The 23821-nt window shown below is 45.9% G+C and overlaps 1 protein-coding gene across 20 annotated transcripts in view; it reads left to right on the top strand.

Annotated features, from left to right (window-relative positions):
• Positions 1–23821, top strand: part of MACF1 (microtubule actin crosslinking factor 1) — a 1825008-nt gene that overhangs the window by 752362 nt on the left and 1048825 nt on the right. For 19 of the 20 annotated variants that reach the window (XM_069622429.1, XM_069622430.1, XM_069622431.1 and 16 more), the window contains one exon: positions 7854–8012. The exons of the other annotated variant lie outside the window; for it this stretch is intronic. In XM_069622429.1, the coding sequence (XP_069478530.1) occupies positions 7854–8012 (159 nt within the window). The remainder of the gene's footprint in view (positions 1–7853; positions 8013–23821) is intronic. 20 annotated transcript variants of the gene reach the window in all.

Below are 23821 nucleotides of genomic sequence, written 5' to 3'. Positions count from 1 at the left end.
GGAGCTACACACCTTAATTTATAAAAGAAAAACCTATCTCTCCCTACTTCTAAGGGCTTGCCCTGCCTCAACCTAGGAAATCTTTAGGGGCCTATCAGAATATCCGTCCATAAATATGTTCTCTGTCCTCTGTCATAAATCTAGCAATATCACCCTAACACTGAAACCAAAGGCCCATAGCAAAAGTAAAGTTCCTTCACCGGGAAAATGACTCCCTTCTCCCGGTGTCTTGCTTCAGTTTGATCGTTATCATTATTTCAGAGTCCCTTCAAAACCGGGCCTGGGGAATGACTCCCTTCCCCCTGTTATTTTATCAAAGTTCTCCATGGCTATCCTTCAGCACTTTTACAGAAAGCCTCTATCCCTCCCTTCAACTATTTACAGGAAATAGAAAAGCTCAAAGCCTCATTTAGCTTTCCTTTAATGTCTGGATCATAAATATCTTTTGCAGGCTCCTCTGTATCTTTGTAAACCTTTCACCAGTCTACTTGAGCAGTGGTAGTGGTTGAGCCATTGCGATAAGGGAGATGACTCACGATGGCCTCTGCTGGAGCAGTGCTATTTGCTTGGTCACTGCGACGAGGGAGATGACTCCCTTTGCACCGTATTTGAGCAGTGGTTTTGACTAGTCCTCTGTGATGAGGGAGATAACTCCTGATGCACTCTTCCTTAATCTCAGCTTCAGCAGTGGTATGAGATTGACCACTGTGCCATGGGAGGTAACTCCCGGTACATTCCTGCTTTACTTTTCCTTCACCCGGTCCCCACCCGGACTTTCTGTATTTCCTGTTACCTGCTTTGCAGGAATACTTCACCGGTTCTTCATGGGCTGCGTATCTCGCTTCCTGCTGTTCGCTTCTCCTCTCTGTTCTCTTGCATGGCTCGGCGGCTGGTTACTGCTGGCGGTCACAGCGTCATTCCAGTACCATCCGGTCCACCCGCCATGGGTCACGTCACCCCCATGGCCCTTCTCTAACCTCAGTGTGTTGGCTCCTTACCAATCAGTTGGCCATGTTACTTGCATCCCTCGGCTCGCCTCATCCCTCTCGAGGACTTGCTTGGCTTCTGTGCCAAAATGCCCAGTTTCAACTTCCGGGTTGCACTAGTGGACTTCTTCAGCGATGGATCTCTCCGAGTCCTTTCTTGCTTGTTGTTTCATTTTGTTGACTCCGCCCTTACGTAACGTCAAAACACATGATTAAAACTTTTTTATTCATTCCTTCTGTCTCCTGATAGCCACCTCGTCACAGCGGGTCATCCCACTTATAAAGAGAGGATATCCGTGACTAAACTAGACATGAAAGATGCATATTTTCATTTCTTTCATCTTGTAAGCTTTATTCGACAACAAAGAAAACATCAATTTAAAACAAGAATGTAACAAATATGTTAAAACATCGAAAAAGAAAATAGTGGTAATACAGTTAAAAGGCAATAATGGGTTACAATACATTCTGTACTTAAATTCATTGTGGTAAAATAAAAGAACTAAAATAAGTAATTGATCGTATTCAAAAGACATACAAAATAACAATATAATCAACTGATTAGAATTGCTCATAAAAATCAAGAGCTGAATAAGTCCACGGAACGGTGGGTCATACAGCTTTTGGATGTGTCACATTAGCTCCTGTCGGCCGACCACCTCCAGTTGCCATGCCGCTCAAATGGAGTCACCATATCAATTAAGTAATCGTCAAATTTGTACTTACTGGCAAGCACACCAAAGTTAGAGGGTTCAAAAGAAACACTTGTAGGGACACAAGAGGGAGTTGAAATCAACTCAGAAAGTAAGTAGGTGCAAGTCTCAAGTGAGGCAGCATGACTTAAGGCAAGAAGGTAAGGACCCTCAAACCCGAAAAAGTACCTTTGGTTAGAAGAATGGGGTCCAGCTGTATTCCGTCTTGCTACAGCCAAGCAGCCTGAGCCTCAGTCGTGGGGACAAGAGGGAGGACTTCGGGAGGGCTCCTGCAGCAGTACTCAGGAAGGTCGTCGGCAGTTACAGGTTTTCTTAGTTTCAGCAGCACTGATGCAGAACGATAACACTGGTTGGCCTTTCCTTGCTCCCTTGGCCCTGCACTCTGGTGAGGGGACTCTGGATCCGGATTTTCTGCTTCTGGAGTGTCCTTAGAAGGCTCCTGGAGCTTTTGGCTTTGGGATTCGTTCCACGGCAGATATTGCACTCGATTAAGGACACTCAACCCCTGGCATTGGGCTTCTGCAGCAACGGAGAGGCACCACAAGTCTGGGATTGCGCCGAAGTGGAGTTGATCTCGGGGTTAGTTGGTCCCACTAACCCAAGGGGAGAAGTCATTCCGTAAGAGCTCCTCTGTCGTGGTGAAAAAGGAGGTCAGCAGCAGGGCTTCACCGGGCAATTGAAGGTCCAGGAGGTTGCAGTGGGCTCACACCTGGCTCTCGAGGCCCACACTAGCCAATCAAGAAACTCACTCATTACGCAGAGGCTCCTCCGCAAGTATATAAATGGTTTCCAATATGGCAGACACAATTAGAAGGAAGTTGCATGCTCGCAGGCTTCTTCAAATAGGCCCTATTTCAGGTACGGAATGTGGGAACGACTACTTGGAAGGGTGAAGTATGATACTGGGAAAACTGAAATAGTTGTTTCTCACTCTGTTAGGTTTCGGCATCTGCCCTGTTGCATTGGTTAAGCTTCCTCTACCTTTGCACTACACACATCAGATAGCAATTAAACTTCCACTGGTGTTATTTTTCATCAGTGTCGTAACAAGAGAGGACTCGCAGTCAGTGGCTCCATGAGTCTGATTAGATTTAAGACAGAGCATAGAGTGGCACAACTCAGAAGACACCTTGAGACAGGTGCTTTTAGGTAAATGCATTAATCGCTTGGTGATGGATTTATGCCTTGTTCATTTTAGGCACGGATGCGCAAACTCGATCCGAGATGAAGCAATCTCTAAATGGCAATTTAGGTCAGTTGCATTTATACAGGTCGATCATTTCGCCAGTGTTACTTATCACGTGTGTAAGGCAGACCTCCTGACCACCAGACACGGAATAAATGCAACCCTCTAGGGGAAAAGCTTGACGCCTTTTGCAAGCAAAACAAAGTTTTATTTACAAAAAGGGAAAAACATGTGCCAGCAGGGGCATTCCACCCCTACTGCCACGGAGCGCGCACTGGTTACATCAGGGCAAACAGAACCTTTTGAAGGGCATCAATCCTATACCATACCAACACACCATGGACCCCTCCTCGGTCCTGCCTAACCCAATAACAAATCAATAAAGGACAAAACTACTACGTATCGTTCAACTAATGCCCTGAGAACTGCCCTCAGCATACCTAGGAGACAACCTATGTCAGAGGCTAGACGGAACATTAACGGGCTTACTATTAATGACAGAATTCAGTTAAAAACTGTCTTCCTCACCTACAAGTGCCTTCATAACTCAGTCCCACGCTATCTCATGGAAAACATTACCAAAAAAACATCCACGCGCCCAACTAGGTCAGCCAATTCCTTCTGCCTCTTAGCGCCAAGATTCAATCTTATGGTCGCCCATTTATGGAACTTGCTTCCCACGAATCTGAGAACTGACCAGTCATTTCATAGTTTTAGGAAAAACACTGAACACTGGCTACTGACCAAGGACTCATGAAGTGTTGCTGGATGCTCCAGGGTTCCTCTTCTCGGCCTAGATTTCTTTTGTGTATAATGTCCGCAAATTTCCTATCTGCAAATTCGAAACTCAGGTATATAAAGACTGTAACCTTATATGTAACATTTGAAAGTGTAAACAATGTCTGCAAATTGAAAGCTCATGTGTATATAATGATTGTAACAGTTTATAGTGATAGCATCGAATGCAAAAGCATAGAAAAAAATTCATTGAAAAAATGCATTTATTTTCATTTTTTTTTTTTAATGGGTTGTGCCCCCAACCCCTGTTTTTTTACCCCTTCAAACCCATTATAATAAAAATAAAACCTTTACCTTTAAAAATGCATTTTTTTGATGCTTTTGCATTCAATGCTTTGTATTCGAGGGAATCACTGGATACCGATTGTAACCTCATATGTAACCTTTAAACGTACCTGCATAGCACCCAGATACCCATGGGTTCAGTGCGTTTTATAAATTAATAAACAAACAACCCCTTTATATCAGGTGAGGAGATCCCAGTCCCTCTAAATATACTCTAACCCTCTTCCTTTATTTTATCTCCATAAACACAGCGCTGCCTTGTTCCCCCAATCGGAAAGGTTCCCATAGTCCTTTACTTTCTTATTCCACACTAATAATAATGAAAGCAAACTGCCACATGGTCTTTCCACACACTAAAATGCACCACTCGCCTCACTCTCCCACTCTATCAAACAACCACAACCATACGCACCCCCATCCCCTCTGTACGTTGTTTTGTCCTGCAAAAGGTGCACTTAGTCCTGTTCATTCTCCCGGGTTTTTCTGTCATGGGTACCTATCACCGGCCTGCAACATCCAGGTGCTGCGCCCGCTCCAAAGAACAGGCAGGAATTCTGGCTACACGGCTCGTGTAAACCACTTCAGGTTGCACAAGGGACTAGTCGCTGCAAGTGTGTTGCCAGAAAGCCTATGTCTCTGCAGAAAATCTGGGATTACATCAGTGTCACCAAATTTGTAAGGCTGACCTCCTGACAACCATACAGGGAATAAATGGAACCCTCTAGGGGAAAAAGCTCAAGACACCTTTTGCAAGGATAACAAAGTTTTACTTCCAAAATGAGAAAAACACATGCCAGCAGGTCTATTTTGAATCCCACAGGCCACATTCCTTCTGGTATGGAGGGGGAGATTGACTCATCTACAGCACTAGTTAAGCTTTTAAAATGGCTGGGGTCTGACATTACAAATCTATCCAAATAATAGTTAATTGTGTCTTATATTTAGACAATAACTACCTTCTTCAGTGCTTGTCTGTCTGTGTATGTGTATATGTTTGCATGAGAGAGTCTTCCCAGTGCCCCTCCCCCTCCTAGTCCGTTATAGCGCCTTAAAGTGGTCTTGCCTAACTCCAAAGCGCTTGGTGGTTCGGGGGGACCCTAGTTCTTTCCCAACAGTGCATACCCATATAAATGGGGTCAGTCATTTATTGACCTCTAGGTGATTGACTGTAGTCTCTTGTGTCAATCTTCATCTACGTGGGTCTGTGCTTCGTTACCTTTACCCTCCAACAACACAATTGGTTCATTGCTCCTCTCTTCCTGTCTCTCCACGTGATGTGCAACTGGTAATTAGACATGAGCTCAGTGGATACTCTCAAGTTCAAAACAGTGCTCAGATATGTGAGGAGTTTCATTCGATGTCAGACACCCAGGTGCCCCCACCGTGCCTCCCCATCATTGGCTTGAATTTGTTACCCTTACCTCACACACCTCGCAGTACAAATCACCAGAAATTCTGATTGTGCTCCCCCCTTGGTATCTGTTGCCTCCTCGAGTCGTCCACCGCAGACACACTAATCACTCAGTCACTGAAGGATTTAGCGGTGTGGATGGTGAGCATCTGGTAGTTTAATAGAATGACTGGGAGGTTTGGGAGCTCCAAATCTGGGATACGGAATGGGGATGAAGATATGCACTGCAGCTGAACACCTCTGACCATCTTCTGATGGCACTGGGTTCTTTCCCTGCTAGGCCGAACTAAAATGGCAGCAGTTCAGCATATTTCCCACTGGGGATACCTACCGTCCGGGCCCCTGCGTCTACTACAATACCCCCCGCTTGTACCTCCCCCCTACTACCTCTTGTTATCCCTTGCAGACTTGTCTACCGTATGACTCTCAATTTGAACCGCTTGGGAGGGAGAGGGAGCTGGGCATGCATCCCGACACGTGGCATGTCAACAATGGTGATGGTACATAACTACTATTATTGCGGGCATCCTGCTCCAGTACACCAGTTCTTATTATTACAGAGCAGTTTCTAAAACAGCACCATATTTTACCACCAGCTAATGGGTCCATATCTCCATTAATGGAAGTTAGTACATCACGCTCGATACACCTAGGATACATCCATCCATTGCGCAGCCAGGGCTGAACAATTACTATTTATAACCAACCAGGAGAAAGACATCATTCAAATTTGTGTAGGTATAAGCTACTTTTGGGCCATGTACTTCGCCATTAGATGCTATAAGTAACTGTCTTCTTCCCCTTTTTTAAAATTTTTTGCATACAATATTATACTTCATATCAGAATTGCATCAAGCCTTGACAGCTCTACTAGCAATTTCATTGGTCATTTGACCTCACCAATTACTCTTTGGTAAGCACTGTCCTCCATGCCAACAGAGCAGCAATGTTGCATTGCATACTGGGCCATATGGATTGTCCAGGATTCTGCTGACTATGCGCTTATGTTTCTCTTCTTCCCTCTCCCTAGTTCTATTTATATTGTCATCCCTATTTGGGTCTTGAATACAATAATCAATTTCTGTTCAACCCATTTTTTGTTAATGATATTACCTCCTCTGAACCAATGGGGTGTTGCGTTGAATTTGTTTTTGGATAAGTGTTGTTTCAAATTAATGTTTACTTATTGAGCGCTTCACTATTGATACTCGGGAATGGCTTATTGGGGACTCACTATTTGGGTGTTGTAGTTGCTTACACATATGTTCTTGTCGTATTGTGGTTGTTACAGCCTGGATAAAGACCCAGGAGGCTTGTAACGCGTGGCGTCTGGAAACCTAATTAAACGCGTTGTAAGTCATAATGTTTGATCTTTGAATATAAGATTGACACAGCATGTGGTGAATTTATACCCAGCGCTATTGTGTCAAGGGTTCTTCCCCTCCCATATTGTTTAAACACATGCAAACAGAGCCGCACTCTGACAGGCTTTGGGTGAAGTCTGCTAGTAGAAAAACCAGGCCCCAACCCCGGTAATGCCAGCAAAAACAGTTGGCTACCACATAGCGTAAAAAGTGGACTTTCTACCTATACAACAGAAGACCCTCTGATAGCAAAAGATAATCAAGATACCAATCAAAGATAGCCGAAAGTTTAGGGAAGTCACACAGAGTTAGCAAAAGGAACCACATAATGATATATGATATGATGGTTTATTTATATAGCGGCTATACACAATGTGTTTCAAAGCGCTTCAAGGCAAGGGAGGGAACAAGGGAAAATACAATGACATTCTTACAGGCCATAAACAGTAAGGATGTGAAATTAACTATAGTACTCAGCCTGACAACATTTCAGATAGTGCAAGAGCTAAGACATAGATAAGGAAGGGAGGGGGAGAGGTGGAAGGAAATGGAAACAGACAGGCGACTACCGTACTAGGCCTGACGACATTTCTGGTAGAGCCGGACAAAAACAAAAGGTGAGGGGGAGGGGTGCAGGAAGGGAGGCGAGGAACAAAACAAGCGACTATCGTACTAGGCCCGACGACATTTCTGGTAGAGCCGGACAAAAACAAAAGGTGAGGGGGAGGGGTGCAGGAAGGGAGGCGAGGAACAAAACAAGCGACTATCATATTAGGCCTGACGACATTTCAGATGGCGCTGGAGGTGGTGGGGGGTTAGAAAAAAGTAAGGGGATGGGGGAAGGAGACAGACGAGGTTACTATCATACTAGGTCCAGGGACAATTCTGATAGAATAAGTGCCTAGAAGAAAGCAAGAGGAGGAGGGGATGAGTCGAGGGTGTTCCATTGCTATGCCTTCTTTCAACAAAGCCAATCCTGTAACTGAAGCATGCCAAGAAACAGTTTGCCTGTCTCAGAGGTCTTGTGCCCAGTGATGATCAAGTGTGTAGTGTGCTCCATATGCTCCATAGAAATATACTAATCCATGGTGTATCTTTTTGCCCTTGTAGGCTCTCACACATCACACCAAAGAGATGTATCTGGAGCATGATGAGAAACTTCTCTCCTACCTTTCCCAGCTGCAGGCTATTGAGGTGCGGATGAAGCCACCTCTTGAGCAATCCACAGCCGACCCGGTACCAGTACAGGATCGTGTGAAACAGGCTGAGGTGAGAGAAGGACTGGGCGTGGGAGAATGGGGCATCTATAATGTTAAGATTTTTGGAGGATTGCTCTGTCTTCACAGGTTTGGGCCTCCTTGTGCTACTGAGTCTAGGCAAGAAGGACGACACTTCATGGTTTATTGTGAGGCTGCAACAACGTATTGCACTGCAGCATTTCTGTATTCAGATTAGTGAGCTGATCAGCACAGGGAGGCCCATCAGTGTGTCCACTCAGCTGATCAGGACTAGCAGGTGCATCGGTTCGGTACAACCAATCCATGGAGGTGGGCCGTGTCTCTGTGGCATCTAACAATTCGGCCAAACTCTTTAAAATCTGTAAGGAGCTGGCCAATTCTGCTGCAGTCTCCACCCCGCCTCTTGCCTTCTAGGCCCTTTGCAATGCTCTTGCCTCTCACTTTATCTCTAAAACCCAGGACATCTTGTCCACCCTCTCCTCAGCCCTATCCCATCTCCCCCCTCCTTCTGTGCCAGCTGACCCTCCTTCAGCTACCCCCACCCAATTTCTCCTCATTTCCTCTTTTCTCCCCTGATGAGGTTGCTAGACAAGTCTAATCTATGAAAGCCTCATCAAAACAGGTCCATCCCTGTTCCTCTAAAACCATTAAGGACCACACGATGCCCTTGCTCCGGCCCTTGCCGATTTCTGCAACATCTCCTTTGCCACTGGATCACTCCCCTCTGAAGCACTCCCTTGTTCATCCTTTTCTTAAGAAACCTACAGCTGATCGTTCTTGTCCGGCCAACTATCGCACAATTTCCATTACTCCCGTTTTGGGTAAACTCCTGGAAAATCTGGCCATCTCTCAGCTAAACCTTCATTCTGACTCTGTTGGTTCTCTCCACGATCACCAATCTGGCTTCAGAGCGGCCAGAAGCACAGAAACTGCTCTCCTGAACATCCTTGAAGATCTGCTCTCCAACCTTGACTCGAACATCCCCTCTGTCCTTATCCTACTTCATCTCTCCTCTACTTTCGACACAGTCAACCATACCACCCTGCTCAACCGTCTCTGTGACAACCTGGGTATCACTGATCAGGCTCTGGCCTGGCTGACCTCTTTCCTCTCTGATCGACCCTCCCAGGTTCAACTTGGGTCTTTCCTATCTTCTATCTCCCTTTCTACCTGTGGTGTTCCCCAGGGGTCTAACCTCTCGCCCTGGCTTTTAAACCAATACCTGGCAACTCTTGCCTACTGCATTTCCTTGTTCTTCTCTAATTTCCAGTGCTATGCTGATGACACACAACTCATTTTCAAGTTTCCTTCAGCCACCTCCTCTCCTTCCCTCATCTCTGATTGCCTAATCGCCATTCAAAATTGGTGTGCCGCCAACAACCTTTGTCTAAATGCCAACAAGATCAAAATCCTCCTCATTGGTACACCTGCACCATCCTTTGCCCTCACTCTCTGGCCCTCCTCCTACCCCTAATTGTGAGGCCAAGCACCTTGGTGTCATCTTTGACTCCACATTCTCCTCCTCTGCACACATCTGACATCTCTAAAAAATCAAACTTCTTACTACACCTCCTCAGAGGTACTCTGCCTTTCCTCTTTCCCTCAGAGGCTTATTGTCTCCCAAGCTCTGATTCTCTCTAGGTTGGACTACTGTAACAACCTCTTTCTAAATCTACCTGCTTCCACTCTCCGCCCTCTGCAATTAATCCAGAACAGGACTGCAAGGCTTGGCCTTGGCCTCAAGCCCTGGGATCGTATCTCTCCAGCTCTGAATTCCCTTCATTGGCTCCCAGTGGATGCAAGGATTAAATTTAAAACCCTCTGCATTGTCCACAAGGCTTTCTGGGGCTTTCTGGATACTTTCAACTATCCCTCCGTAAATACTTCCCCTCTCCAGCCCATTGCTCCTCTACCGCTAACTCCCTCAGGGTCAGTCGCGCTCTGGGTAGTTCTCTGTCTTCGGCTGGGGACTTCCTTTGGAACAACCTCCCTGCCACCTTGAAACTTGAGGAGAACCACCTCCGGTTCCGGAAGCACCTCAAGACCTCCCTCTTCGCTTCTGCCTTTTCCACTCTTCTCCCTTGCTGATCTGTTTTCTCTCTCAGCACTGTTCACCTGCCCACCCTCTGTCCTTTGGGCACAGGTACCTGCTCACCCTGCCACCCTCCTGCACTGCCTCCTGGCCACCCCTTGCACTGGGGTCTGTATCTGTACCCATACACTCCCCCACTCACTTCTCTTCTGCACTTATCAGATACACCCTAGCTGCTTAACCTAGCACTTGCCACTTGCTGACTGCACTACCACCTTTAATTATTTATTTTTATTTCGTTTGTTCTCTCCTCTGTTCCACACTTTCCTCTTTCCCCTTCCAGGCACCTCCCCCTTTTCCCCTTTGATGAACCTGCACGTTCTCAATGTGACTGGGCCTAGTAAGATTGTTGTTTTGGTTCTCCCCTGTTCCTCTCCCTTTGCCTGGTCGCGCTCTGAAACACTTGTGTACGAGAGCGATATAAATAAAATATCATTTAATTTCATCATTTCATAATCAGGGCAGGCAGGCATATTGATGTTTTCATACAGGCAGGCCCATTGATGGGTCCACTTGGCTGATCATTACAGGCAGGCCCATTCATGTGTCCACTTGGCTGATCCTTACAGGCAGGCCCATTCATGCGTCCACTTGGCTGATCCTTACAGGCAGGCCCATTCATGTGTCCACTTGGCTGATCCTTACAGGCAGGCCCATTTGTGTGTCCACTTGGCTGATCCTTACAGGCAGGCCCATTCGTATGTCCACTTGGCTGATCAAAACAGGCAGGCCCATTGATGTGTCCACTTGGCTGATCATTACAGGCAGGCCCATTGATGGGTCCACTTGGCTGATCATTACAGGCAGGCCCATTGGTGTGTCCACTTTGCTGATCATTACAGGCAGGCCCATTGGTGTGTCCACTTGACTGATCATTACAGGCAGGCCCATTCGTGTGTCCACTTGGCTGATCATTACAGGCAGTCCCATTGATGTGTCCACTTGGCTGATCATTACAGGCAGGTTCATTTGTATGTCCACTTGGCTGATCATTACAGGCAGGCCCATTGATGTGTCTACTTGGCTGATCATTACAGGCAGGACCATTGATGTGTCCACTTGGCTGATCATTACAGGCAGGACCATTGATGTGTCCACTTTGCTGATCATTACAGGCAGGCCCATTCGTGTGTCCACTTTGCTGATCATTACAGGCAGGCCCATTGGTGTGTCCACTTGGCTGATCATTACAGGTAGGTCCATTCGTGTGTCCACTTTGCTGATCATTACAAGCAGGCCCATTGGTGTGTCCACTTGGCTGATCATTACAGGCAGGCCCATTGATGTGTCTACTTGGCTGATCATTACAGGCAGGCCCATTGATGTGTCCACTTGGCTGATCATTACAGACAGGCCCATTGATGTGTGACTTACTGTGCTAAGCCCTCTTTGATATCCTGCAACTGCTGGGTCTATTCTTGATAGTATACAAGGCTCTGGATCATCGTGAAAGCAGCAGAAAGTCCTAGATCTTACTGACCCACTGTGATGAATCCAATGGAGTCATCACCAATTCCCCAGCAGTAACCTCCTCCCATGTGGCCAGGGGACCGCAGCCACTACCTAATGATGACCGTGGGGGCGGCTATACGAGGGAGGATCACATGGGAGGGACAGCCACCTGTGAGATGTCATGACTTCATTGGACGAGATATGGTATCCCCCACTAGCCCATGAAGACGACCCCTTGGTACCCAATACCCTAATGGCATGCATCTATAACCCCTTTTTAGGGAAAATAGAGAACCCTTTTCCCAAAGCCTTGTTGACCAAACTTCCATCCCTTGACAAAAGGGCAAAAGCTCCAAGACTGTCTTTTCTAGTTCTAATGATCATCCATGTAGATCTGGCTCATCATGTGGAAAGATTGCAAGTGTTTTTCATTGATGACTTCATTTCCCACAATTACCCAAGTATTGGGACGAGGAAGAGGAAGAGAGCAATGCAGAGAGGAAAGAGGCTCGAGCTCAATGATCATGCTAGTTATTCTCACAATGAACCTGTGCGCTGGCCATTTAAAGATCAAAAACCAATTGCAAGAGGCTGCTGCTGTTTGGAAGAAGTTGGCATACCTCTCTGCGAAGGTGTGTTGTCCCTGGGGGCACAGACCAATGTGGCAGAGCCAATGGGCTCGCTAGCAAGGAGGCAGAGAAAGGTTGCGCGAGCAGGGTGTACCGCATGCACGCCAGGAACAGAAGGAAGATTCCTGGGTGTTCATCAGCCGGTGAAGGTACTGCTTTGTTTACCGGGACCTGAAGGAAGGAAGGCAGGCGTGCTGATGGGAAGCCGCAAGAGAAACCGGAATGATGTGGAAGGAGACCAGAGTGGAAAACGGACAGCAAAGCTTTGCCGCGTAGGCACGAATGGAACTGAAGATGCCACACATAGCCGGTGAGCCAACCCAAGCAAAGTGGGGACCTGGGAGCATTTCGGCAACCGCACCAAACAGATATAAAGCCAAAGAAATTGAGACAATAAAGAGAGTGTTTACATATAGAGAAGGGATATTGAAAATATGAACCCCAGCCATATCTGAGTGTATGGAATGCAGATTTGGGGAAATCAGGAGTGAATGTTGAAACAACCAGATATACAGAACCAAAAAAGATAAATCCACGTGTGGAATTAAAAGAGGAACTGTTTGCCTATGAATGTGAGAATTACTGGCAGGGGAGTAGACCAGGCAATGGCAAATCTATAGGAAGTCCCAAGAAAGGTCTGTGTTTGTTAAATCAAAGAACAAACCTTTGATAGAAGAAACTACAAGGCTAAGGAGCATTCTAGCTATAAGGATTGTTGTGTGCCTAGAAAGAAACAAAGAACTATTAGACCAAGAATCAGTGGCAAGGTGTTGAAGAATCCAAAAAGTATTATTGTAAGCCACGAAAGATATCGAGAACTGTTACAACATTGGCGTTAAGGAGCAATCTAGGGGAAGGGAATAAACCTCTGGAACCAAGGCTTCCTACTCTTGGTGAATTTGGCACATTTTTGTGTTGAAAGGATCAATTAATCTGAGACAAAGTCCAGGAGAAGGGAATTCCGCTGGAACTAGAATCTTAATTTCACTTTGGAATACCTTTGTATTTGAATTGAGAAAGAAACCAAGGGGAAGGGAATTACCTTCTGAAACCGAGGCTCTTTTACCGTGGAGTACTTTTATGTTGGAGCTGTTCTATTTTTTTTTATGAACTCTTTTTGCAGGCACTAGGCTAAAGACATTTCCCTTTTCACCTTGGTTTGTTGTGTGAGGGTCAGGATAGAACGGTTGGACATCTTGGCACAGACAGATCCTTATTCTTTGGTTGTAGGTAGGGGATTCCTCTTAGAGCAGGGTCAGAGAGGCATTTTCCCAACCCGCGTTGTTAGTAAAAGTCTTTAACCAAAAACATAGCAACTTTGTGTCCAGATTTTTGACTCCTCACAGCATCCTCACAGCAAAATACTTTCCAATTAGAGATTAATGTTCTCCTTGAAACATGTTGTTTTATATCACCATTAGCACATATGACTAGTATGTGAACCCATGTTGTTCTTCAACAAACAAGATAAATATTGGTTAGACACAGTTTCCTTAAACAAAAAAAACAAAAAAGGTCTCTGATGATGCATGTTTCATTGAACAATTTCAAAGATGCCACAAAAATCACTCGAGTAGTAGAGACAGTTCAAGGGTTTTTACTTCGTATTTGTGGGGCCTTGGGCAGTCCCTCTGTCTCTAGTTTGAATTTGGCTCTCCACCCTGATCCTGGTGTTCATAAATCCCTTGTTAGTGCTAGAGAATATTGACCCCCTGCTGACAAATTTTTCTTAGGCTATGGGTTGAACTCTAAAATGCTGGGTGTCTAAGCTTTGTCAGGGACGCCCTAACTGTCTCTACCCTATCAAAGGGTTGGTGTTCTAAGGGGAATTGGGGATGTGGCTGCACGTACTCGGGTTTCAGTCAGGCTGTCCTTGCACATCCACTCTCAACACTTCCTTTCTACTCTAACATATTCTCATCCGCTCATCCCTCCTTTTTTCCTGCTCCGTCAATGACTCGCTTCTCCTGATCTTGCCTCCACCCTTTGATGTAACTTCTCCACCCTTCTACTACTCCTCCCTGCAACTACTCCCATCTCCAAACTACTACTCTCCCCCTCCTCCCACTACTACTCACCTACTCTTAACACTACTACTCTCCTGCTCCTAACACTGCTACTCACCTGCTCCCACTCAGGTCTGAACTTGAACCTCTGAGGGAGCTGCCAAACCCCACTGCCCCCACACCCCGAGATGATCAGCCCCCAGAATATCTTAGTCATTTCTGAGGATTGGTCACCCGTAAGGGAAAGGGGAAGTGGATAAAATAAAAAATGCACAGGTGCAGATTCTTCTGGCTTGTTGCACACCTGTTGAGAAGTAAACCAACATTGGTGGATCTAGCTTCTCTTGGATTTCCTCTACTCTGATATAATCTTCCCCCCATGTCCTCCAAAATCTACCAGTGCTTCCTCAGATAGGGCCTTGAGGAAAAGTCCAGGAAATGTTGAGCGAAACTTCAAACAAATAGTTTCTTGCTGCATTTTAATCTTGATGTGGTGAAGACTATTCCTAATATCTTCTGAAGAGATTTCCTATTTTCCCTATTCTTCCCTCTTGCTAAACTCCTGTGCACTAGTCACTGCCATGATGTGGTTAAAACTGTCTCTTGAATTCCTGAGTCTAACTAATTGAAGTATTAAACTGAATTTTAACAGCTTAAAAACTTGCTTTTTTAATTTTTGAATCTATTTAACTCTATGCTTATTTATTCCCAGTCAAACATAGTGGAGCCGAGATTAATTACCAATTGCTGCTGTTCACCTTTTTTTTGCCAATTTAGCGTCTCTGATTGTTGCTAGCACTTTCTATGCACTTCTCATCACGCTCCCTGCCGCATAGCTACTAGCTTCTCGGAACTCTCCTCAGGGTTATGAACGCGACTAGGCCTGACTGTCCTTTGCCGCACCTCTTCAGAGTCACGCAAATTACAAACTTGCTCATGTCGCCTGACGTGTCTTCTCCAGCATCATACCAGGGTTAGGCACACGAGAAAACTCTCCAAACTACACATTTATATTTTCAGCTACCTCAAGCGTTCCACTCTTCTACCCACATAGTGGACCTCTTCAAGTGTGGATGGTAATGAGTTAAATCAGGGCAGAAATATAGCCTGACTAGTGATGACAGCCTATCACTACTGACCCATATCTAAACACTACTGGATTCCATATTAAATTTGCTTAGCACAGAAACTATTTACTTTAATATTTGTCACACTTCTTTAACATTTTATTTCAAGCAATTGCTTACAGTACTCTTACTAAAACAATGTAAATGTACTGCTGCGCTCCCACCAGTTTTTTCATGAGTTGCTCCTTCTCCTGGTCTCGTAGAACTTCCTGCAACACTGAATTCCTATGGTTATCCTGTGGTTATCTTCCTAAATCGTCTTTTCTGCAGGAGCTCATTCACAGTGTTGTTAATGCTTCAGCTGCAATGATGAAAGGCAGCTTAAAATGTTCCAAGAGCTAGGATCTTCTCTCCAAGGTTCCAATTCCTCCATCTTGGCTTTGGGGGATGGATTTTAGATGTCTGTGTTCAAGATCTTTAAATCAAGAAACCACCCTGGAACCCAACAACAAATTCTTTACAAGCCTAATGACACTCCTCCCTCTCTTGTGCACTTGTGCAAAATGTCTATGTACTATGTGTCCATGAATACTCACACTCGCGCTACGACTCTCCTCCTCACACTACTGCCCTCCTCCTCTCAGTACTACTCAGTCACCCTCTTTAAACTGCATACCAATCAATTCCTAGTCGCTCATTACCTCACTCATCACCCAACCATCCACACTCTCACTGAAGAACCCCTCCACTCCTAAGCCAATAGCTTACTTGCTACACAAATCTCCACAAGCTGCTGCTGCCGCCTTCCTTCTGCTGATCTCTTCGTCATCCTCCATCTCTGAACTCATTCGAAAAATATACACCACCTGCCTCCAGTCCCTCATGTAAATGCTCTTCCTTCTACTGGGATTGGATGATTCTTCTTGGTCAAACTTGTGCTGTCTTTCCCACTTGGGTTTTAGGTACAGCGCAAAGTCCTGTTATACAGAATCCTATGCAGTTCCCTTAGGGAGCACTACAGAAGATTAGGACTACATATATATGCAATAAATCCCCTTTGGTATCAGTCTGTACCACACAGATTTAGTTGGTAGCTCTGGCTGAGCAGTCAGACTTATCTCAAGAGGGAGATGAGCAGTATTCAGGGTTTACACAATAGGACTACAGTACTTATGGAACAAGGAAACACTGACCAAAGCTTTGTATCAAAAAGAATATATATATATTTATTTTACACACTCTTAAGTTCACACACAAATCACGATCATTAAAGCAAGTTAAAACAGTCAAGAAAAGTATACACAACTCCCTAATTAAATTGTAGACAAGTTTGAGCAAGAGTGAAAACTGAGCAAAATGGCACAGTGTAAGCCAAGCAGAAATGGCACTCTAACAATTTCTTCGGAGGGAGGGAAAGGACAAGTTATACAGGGTTAGACTCCTAAACACACCAGCAACGCTTCCCAATAGGATTGTGAACAAGTTAGTCAAGGTAGTACTTTAGCATAAGCAATACTTAGGTGAAAACCGGGCAAAATGACACTTCAACAATATATAAAGGGGGAAGGAAAGGTGGTTATAAGAGTTTAGGTGCACCAACACATTTCTTAGTGAAAAGCAATCTAGAGAAGGCATTTGTAACTGAAATAGCCAGAGTCAATAGGCCTGTGCCAGAGTCAATGGTACAAGGCAAAGTGCCCAGGATCAAACGGTTCTAGTAGCTGCAGTCAAGTCTTTGTTTAACGGTTCAAAAAGGAGGGTGCAGAAGGTAAAAAGATAATGTTAGACGACAGGGGCGGCCAGCCCAGAAGGTAAGTAAAGGATTTAAAACACCTTTAGCAATAACCAACGAAACGGGAGGCCTGGCGGAACAATGTACCTTAAAAGTGGAAGAGCTCCTGTGGTGGCGGTAGTTCCTGGCAGTTCCTGCAGTTCGGGAGATCCAGCAGAGGAAGAGAGGCTCTCGTCGTGGAGGAAGGTTCGAGTTACTGCACTGCCCAGGGATGAAGCCAGCCGCGGTGATGCCAATACGGAATAAAAGGTACGCTCCTTTAAATCGCGGTCGTGGTGGACGGGTGCCTGGCTATCCGGTCTCCTAGTGCTTGGCACTGGCGATTTGACCAAGGCAGGTCCTGGAAGGAGATTGGCGAACTGGTTGGCCCTACCAGCTCAAGGGAAGAAGGCTCTTGCAGGTGAAGATCTTCTCTCATCTTTGGAGAAAAGTGGTGAGGATCTGCAGCAGGGCTTCACCAGTGGTTCAGTCATTGCAGATGTCTTTGGCTTCTCTCCTCTTCAGATTTCTTAGTTCCAGTGGCGACGTCTTGTCCTCCAGTCCTGAGATCCCTGCTTTTATGCAGAAAACCCCATTCATACAGCCTCGCTGTCACTCACACAGCGGGGTGGTTATCCTGGCGGGATAACCCCCCAGCCTATCAGGGCAGAGTGCGGCTTGGGTTGCCTAGGTAACTCTGTCCAGGGTGCCTACTCCCCCTCCCACACATCCTGTCTACCCCAGACTCAGTGGCACCGAAAGGAGGGTAGCCTCGAACAATGGTAAAATTCCATAGGAAAATATTTGCGGTCGAATATTTATGGTAGTAACCACTCCCACCAGCCAGAGACTTTGGAGAGAGGGACTGGACAGTACCCTCTCGAAAATGAACACCAGGGAAAAATGATTAACCCTTCCCAGTACCTCCATAGTAAGATGGGTTGTACTGGTTTTGTTCATAACTATTGACTAGCAAAGTCAATGGTATCTTTGCATGCCCTGGGAGACAGTAGTCAGTCCCAGGGTATGGAGTCTATTTTTGGGGGTCACTATGACACCGCTGTGTTACTGCACGGTGCTGTGTAACACACATGTAAAAAGATGATACCTATGAGGGTGAGAAAAACCCCATAGACCATAAGCACAAAAATAGCCTAAAACACACATCAGCAATATGTCTAAGAGTAGGAAAAAGAGTCTCACTCTTAGCAGGAGAAAATAAACCCTTCAAATCCAGCAAATCTGATGGGGGACTCTATAGGTAAGGGAAATTAGCCTTTTAAGAGAATTCTCCCTAACAAATCCTCAAAAGGGGGTTAAGCCCCACCCACTTTCTCCATGCTGCGTACTGTGGCCAGAGGTCTGGAAAGGCCAATGTTTGTGTTGTGGGCCCCACTTCATGGGGTTGCCTGGGAAAGTCTTAAGGAGGGTGGGTCCTTCTCCCTTTTACTTCCCCCTTGGCCTACGGCTCCCTTTGTGTGCTGCATAGGCTAGTCGGTGTAGCATGGCAGCCCTACGAGGTCCTCTGGTTGTCTCTTTACCTGAGTGGTGGTCTGGTGTGGATGGGGTCATCCCCAGTCTCAGCTTTTGGTTCCTTGTCCAGCGCTCTCTTTCAGCGTAGGGACTTTCACATCTTTGTTGATGGTTCTGATGTAGGGCTCTCTCTGTCTCACTGTTTTATCTCTGCAGCTGCCTGTGCACCGTTCTGGTGTTCCTTCTGTTAGGAAAGATTTCTCTTTACTGCACTTTTCCTTCCATTTTAATGGACCCCTGAACTTTTTGCTTTTATTTTTGATCCTGACCTGTACTTTTTACAGTGCAGTGAAGCCTTAAGCTTCACTACACTGACTTTTACTCATCTGTTATGGGGAACTTGCCATGTCCTTCTGGCTGTCAGTACTGGGAAACATTGTTTCCTTTAGTCTTCATACTGATGTTACTACTTTGGTAAATTGTGTATCATTTGTGTAGCTTTTATCATTGTACAATGCATCTTACAATGCAGTACAATGGGGTACACTTTGGTTTTTGCCCTAGACTAAAAGGGGATTTTTGGTTATTCTAGGTGTGCTAAATGGACAAGCTGGTGGCAGCAGTGACTTTTTACAATTTTTTGGGTGCTTTTCATTTTAGCCTTACTGTGTCTACCCCATTTGGCTACTAACTGTGACTAGTGACCAAACATGGCCATGCCAAAACGTGTTTCGCTTGTCCTTTGGCCATCTTGTCTTTTAGCCTTCTTCCTGGCCTGTGAGGCCAGGAAAATCCTTATATGAACTATCCCTAACGTGACGTGTGGTGTACCCAAAATCCCTCATGCGTCGAGGTCCCTCCGACTGTATTTTTTGTGCCGGGAAGGAGCCTTATGACCATCGTGAGTGAGTTCACAAAGAGAGGTGTAAGATGTCTATGTTCCTTCTACTCCAAGAGGGGAGGCAGGGAGGGCACATGTGAATCTAAGCAGATACAATCATCAGAAATGCTATTACGTTAAGTAATGTATGTCTTCTGATGCTTGTTAATCTGCTTAGAATTCCAGTTTAGTTTAGTTTATTATTTGTATAGCGCACCGCTAGACCCTGGGGCATCCAGGCGCTTGACATGATTACATAGTAGTGAAAACGTGTTGCATTCAGATGTTACGGGCTAGGTAAGAGTCAGTAAGCATTACAAGAGTATGTAAACATTACATGCGATGAGTACATTGTGAAAACAGTTTGCTGATATACATAATGAAAAAAACAGTTACTAGTAATATGCACATTGTAGCTAATTATACATTGTAGCTCATTTGCTAGCAGTATGCAGGTAGAGACATATTTGTGCGATTTGAGAATGATCAGGATATACGGTATATGAAAATGAGTTGTCATAAGTCGGTGATTTAAGCTTCCTTGGCCAGGAGCCAGGTTTTGGCGCTATGTCTGAAGCTCTGGAAAGAGGGTTCGACTCTCAGGTCGGTTGGTAGTGAGTTCCGGAGTTTTGCAGCATGCACAGGGAAGCTTGAGCCGCCTGCTTTTTTGAGCTTGTATATGGGGATATTTAAGTAGTTTGTTTGGGCTGATCTGGTTAGTCGGGCTGGTGTATGGAACGTGAGGTTGTCTGAGAGGTATCTGGGTGCTTGGTTGGATAAGCATTTGTGTGTGAGAGAGTGTTTTATATTCGATTCTCTGAGGTATAGATAGCCAATGACAGTCACGTCTGGTAGCAGAGATGTGCTCCTGTTTGGGGATGTTCCTGGCCGCTTTTAGTGCGTTATTTTGTATAACTTGTAGCTTATTAATGTTCTTTTGGCTGGTGCCCAGGTACAGAGCGTTGCAGTAGTCAACTTTAGAGAGTACTAACGGTCAGGCTAGGGTGGTGCAGTTGGAAGTAGAGAGGTTGGGTCTGCTGGCATTGATAAGCTTGCAAGTGTAGGCGGTGGAGGATGAGATAGCGTTGATCTGTCTTGTTATTGTGAGGGAAGAGTCAAGGTATATGCCAAGGGTTTTGACGCTGTTGGAGACAGAAATGTTTTTGCCGTCGATGGTGAATGTCTGATAAAGTTTGTCGAGTCTGGCTTGGGAGCCTAGGAGAAGGAGCTCAGTCTTGTCGTCGTTAAGGCAGAGTCTGTGTTTGGCTATCCATTCTTGAATGTTAGAGTAAATATTGTTAAGTACTGTATTGTCGGTGGAATAGTCGCCTGTTTGTGGGATGAGTATTTGCGTGTCATCGGCGTTATTCATGTAGATGACACCCAAGTGATCTAGTATGTCAGAGAGGTTTTGCGAATACGTTGTATAGTGTGGGGGAAAAGCATGAGCCCTGGCGGACTCCACAAGTAATGGGGGCTGGTACGGCAGAGGCTGTGGGAGCGAAGACTGTCATCGATCTGTTATTCAGGAAGGATTGTATCCAGGCGCTGGCTTTGTCGGAGAAGTTAGCTGCTGAGGTTAGGTGATTGCAAAGAATGTTGTGATTTACCAAGTCAAAAGCGGCCGATAAGTCGAGGAGGAGAAGGAGGGCTAGTTTTCCATTGTCTTTGAGATTGTCCATTTGTGTCTTGAGGTCGATCAAGGCTGTCTCTGTGCCGTGTTTGGGGCGGAAGCCCGATTGTCCTAGCCCTAACAGGTTGTTTTTCTCTAGGTGGTTCTGGATCTGCAAATAGGCAGCTCTGTCGAGGATCTTTAGGAGGAAGGGCATGGTGGTGATAGGTCTATAGTTTGTAGGGACACTGGGGTCTAGAGATGGTTTAAGTAGCGGTAGGACCCAGGAGTCCATAAGGTTATTGGGAACTATGCTGGATGAAATTTATTAAGGAAGTGATGAAGGGTGCAAGGTGTTTGGCCGCGTCATTGATAACTAGAGCAGGGCAAATGTCGCTTTGGCATTTGGAAGGTTTAAGAGAGTTGATTATGTCTTCAACCTCTTTAGTTGTGACGGTGGAGAAATCGAATAGGTTGTTGTTGTCCGACTGTTTTAAGACTTTTTTTCTTAGACTAGATTTTGGCTTGTAGCATGGCAATTTTGTCAAGGAGTGCCTCTTGAATATTGGTACACCAGGCGATGTCTTTGGTGCATGAGTCTGGTATAGGGGATGGAGACTCTAGGTCTCTCAGGATGTTGAAAAGCTCTTTGGTGTTGGATTTGGCATTGCAGATTCTCTCATTGTACATGCTTTTTTTTGTTTGGATGATTGCTGACTTGTAGTTGATGGAGGCTAGTGAGTAGGCTGTTTTGTTGTTCGCGGATGGGGACTGCTTCCAAGCTGATTCAGCTTTATTTTTGCAGAGAGTTTTTAGTTCAGGAGTAAACCACGAGTTAAGGTGTGCGCGTGGTTTGGCTTTCCGCAGTTTCAGTGGTGCTACTGTGTTTATGGCCTTGAGGATGTTGGTGTTGTAGAGGTATACTAATTCAGTGGGGTTGGTAATGGAGGGCGTGAAGTCGATGATGGGTTGGAGCAGAGGGATGAGTTTTTCAACTGTGATGTTTTTGCTATTTCTTGTGAGAGTGGGAGGAGCGTTGGGTAGGGTTTCAGATGTTTGTCTTTGTTGATGGTGAAAGTGATCAGGTGGTGGTCAGTCCAAGCACAAGGTGAGTTGGCGAGGATGGTGGTGTTGCAGTTGAGGTCTGCTATCCGGTCGAGGATACGGCCTTTGTTGTGGGTGGGTTGCGAAGAGTGGTGAGTGAAACCTAGTTCTGATATGGTGTTGGCGACTGTGCTTGCTTTATCATCTTTTTTGCCGTTATACCCCAGGTTAAAATCACCAAGGATAAGTATTTGAGAGTTGGGTTTAGTGTTGTTGGACAGCAGGAGAGCAATATCGTCGTCAAACGAGGATATGGGGCCCGTCGGTCTATAGATGAGGTGGGTGGTGATTGTGCTTGAGTTGGATGAGGCTATTTTGATTGTGAGTAGTTCTGCAGATGGGAATGATTGATTTTGTAGAAGTCTGATATTGAAGGAGCTTGTGGCAATAATGGCTACACCACCGCCTTTGCTTGTTTATCTGTCTGTGCGGTAGATGGTGTAGTCATTGGGTATGGCTAGCGCTAAGGTGGGACCTGTGGCTGCGTGGAGCCAAGTCTCAGTAATGGCCAAGAAGTCGAGTTTGTTGAGAGAGATGATGTCGGCTATGTCTAGGGCATGGGCGACTAATGATCTGGCGTTGATGAGTGCGCCTTTGATAGTTTTGGTGGTAGCTTGGTGTGTTTTTCTGTTGGGAGTGTGGGGTTAGGGGGTGTTAGGGCAGGGAGCAGATTGGTAGGGGGATGATGATGTGTGTTTAAGATGGGTGGATGGTTTGGGATTGGTTTTGCTTTTGCTGGTGCGTGCGTTAGATGAAGTAGAGGTGGAGTGTGTCCTGGATCTGAGACGGTCTTGTCTTAATTTGCCTATGCTGGGATAGGTGCTCCTGGTGGTATCAATGATGGCGGTCTGTGTTGGGTGTGTTAGATGGGTATTTGTGTTGGATTGGAGTGCGGTGGGTGAGCTTTTCAGATGAGCAAGGGTATGTGAGGGTGGGAGGTGAAGCCTAGTGGCTAGTCTCAAGTTGCGGGCGTAGGTGGAGATGGGATGAGTCGGTGATGAGACAGCAGAAGCGATGCGCGGAACAAGGCTTCTGGAGCCAAGTCTAGAGTTTCTGCAGCTAGTAATGCAAGGGCGGTTTGGTGGCAAAATGGCGGATCCAAAGTGCTGGGTCTTTTAAGTATGGGTTAGGGCCAGCCATGGTAGGTAGGGCTGGTGGATAATAGGAGTGGGAGTGGAGCGTCTTGGTAGTGGGCCAGGAGAGTGCAGGTGCACTGGTGGTGCTTGGTGGCACGAGTAGGAGAAGAGAAGACAGTAGTGCGCAGAGTCTAGCAAATCTAGAGATATTATGGGTGGGATGCAGTCTGAGGGACCAGGGCGGTGGGCAGGAGATGTTTGAGTCTGACAGCATGTTATACTAATCACCGTGGGCCAGATGCATAGTCAATGGTAAAGAGACTCTGTCTCATCGCAGTATCACTAATGCTGATGCTGGTACCAAGGGCGTAGCATAGGCAAATTATGCACCGGGAGCTGAGTTGCAGTCAGGCTCTGGACTTGGAGGTGCACAATAATAATAATAATGCTGGCTGCCAGAGGGGCTGCAAGGCCGTGATACCCAGTAGGTAGTACTAATAGCAGTAGGGCTCAGATGAGATACCAAAGCACACAATATACATGCTAAATGCAGAATAGGCACGCAGTATACATGCTAAATGCGGAGGCAGAGATGCATAGTAATGGCAGAACGTGCCAGATGACAGAACGTGCCAGAGGGGCTCATATAGCTATGTACTCAATGAAGTACTCAGGGGC

This window comes from Ambystoma mexicanum, chromosome 11, assembly GCF_040938575.1.
Source record: "Ambystoma mexicanum isolate Mex_15411 chromosome 11, UKY_AmexF1_1, whole genome shotgun sequence".
In the NCBI taxonomy this organism is placed as follows: domain Eukaryota; kingdom Metazoa; phylum Chordata; class Amphibia; order Caudata; family Ambystomatidae; genus Ambystoma; species Ambystoma mexicanum.
The sequence above is the reverse complement of the archived record's forward strand: the minus strand, read 5'-3'. Positions and strand labels throughout refer to the sequence as shown.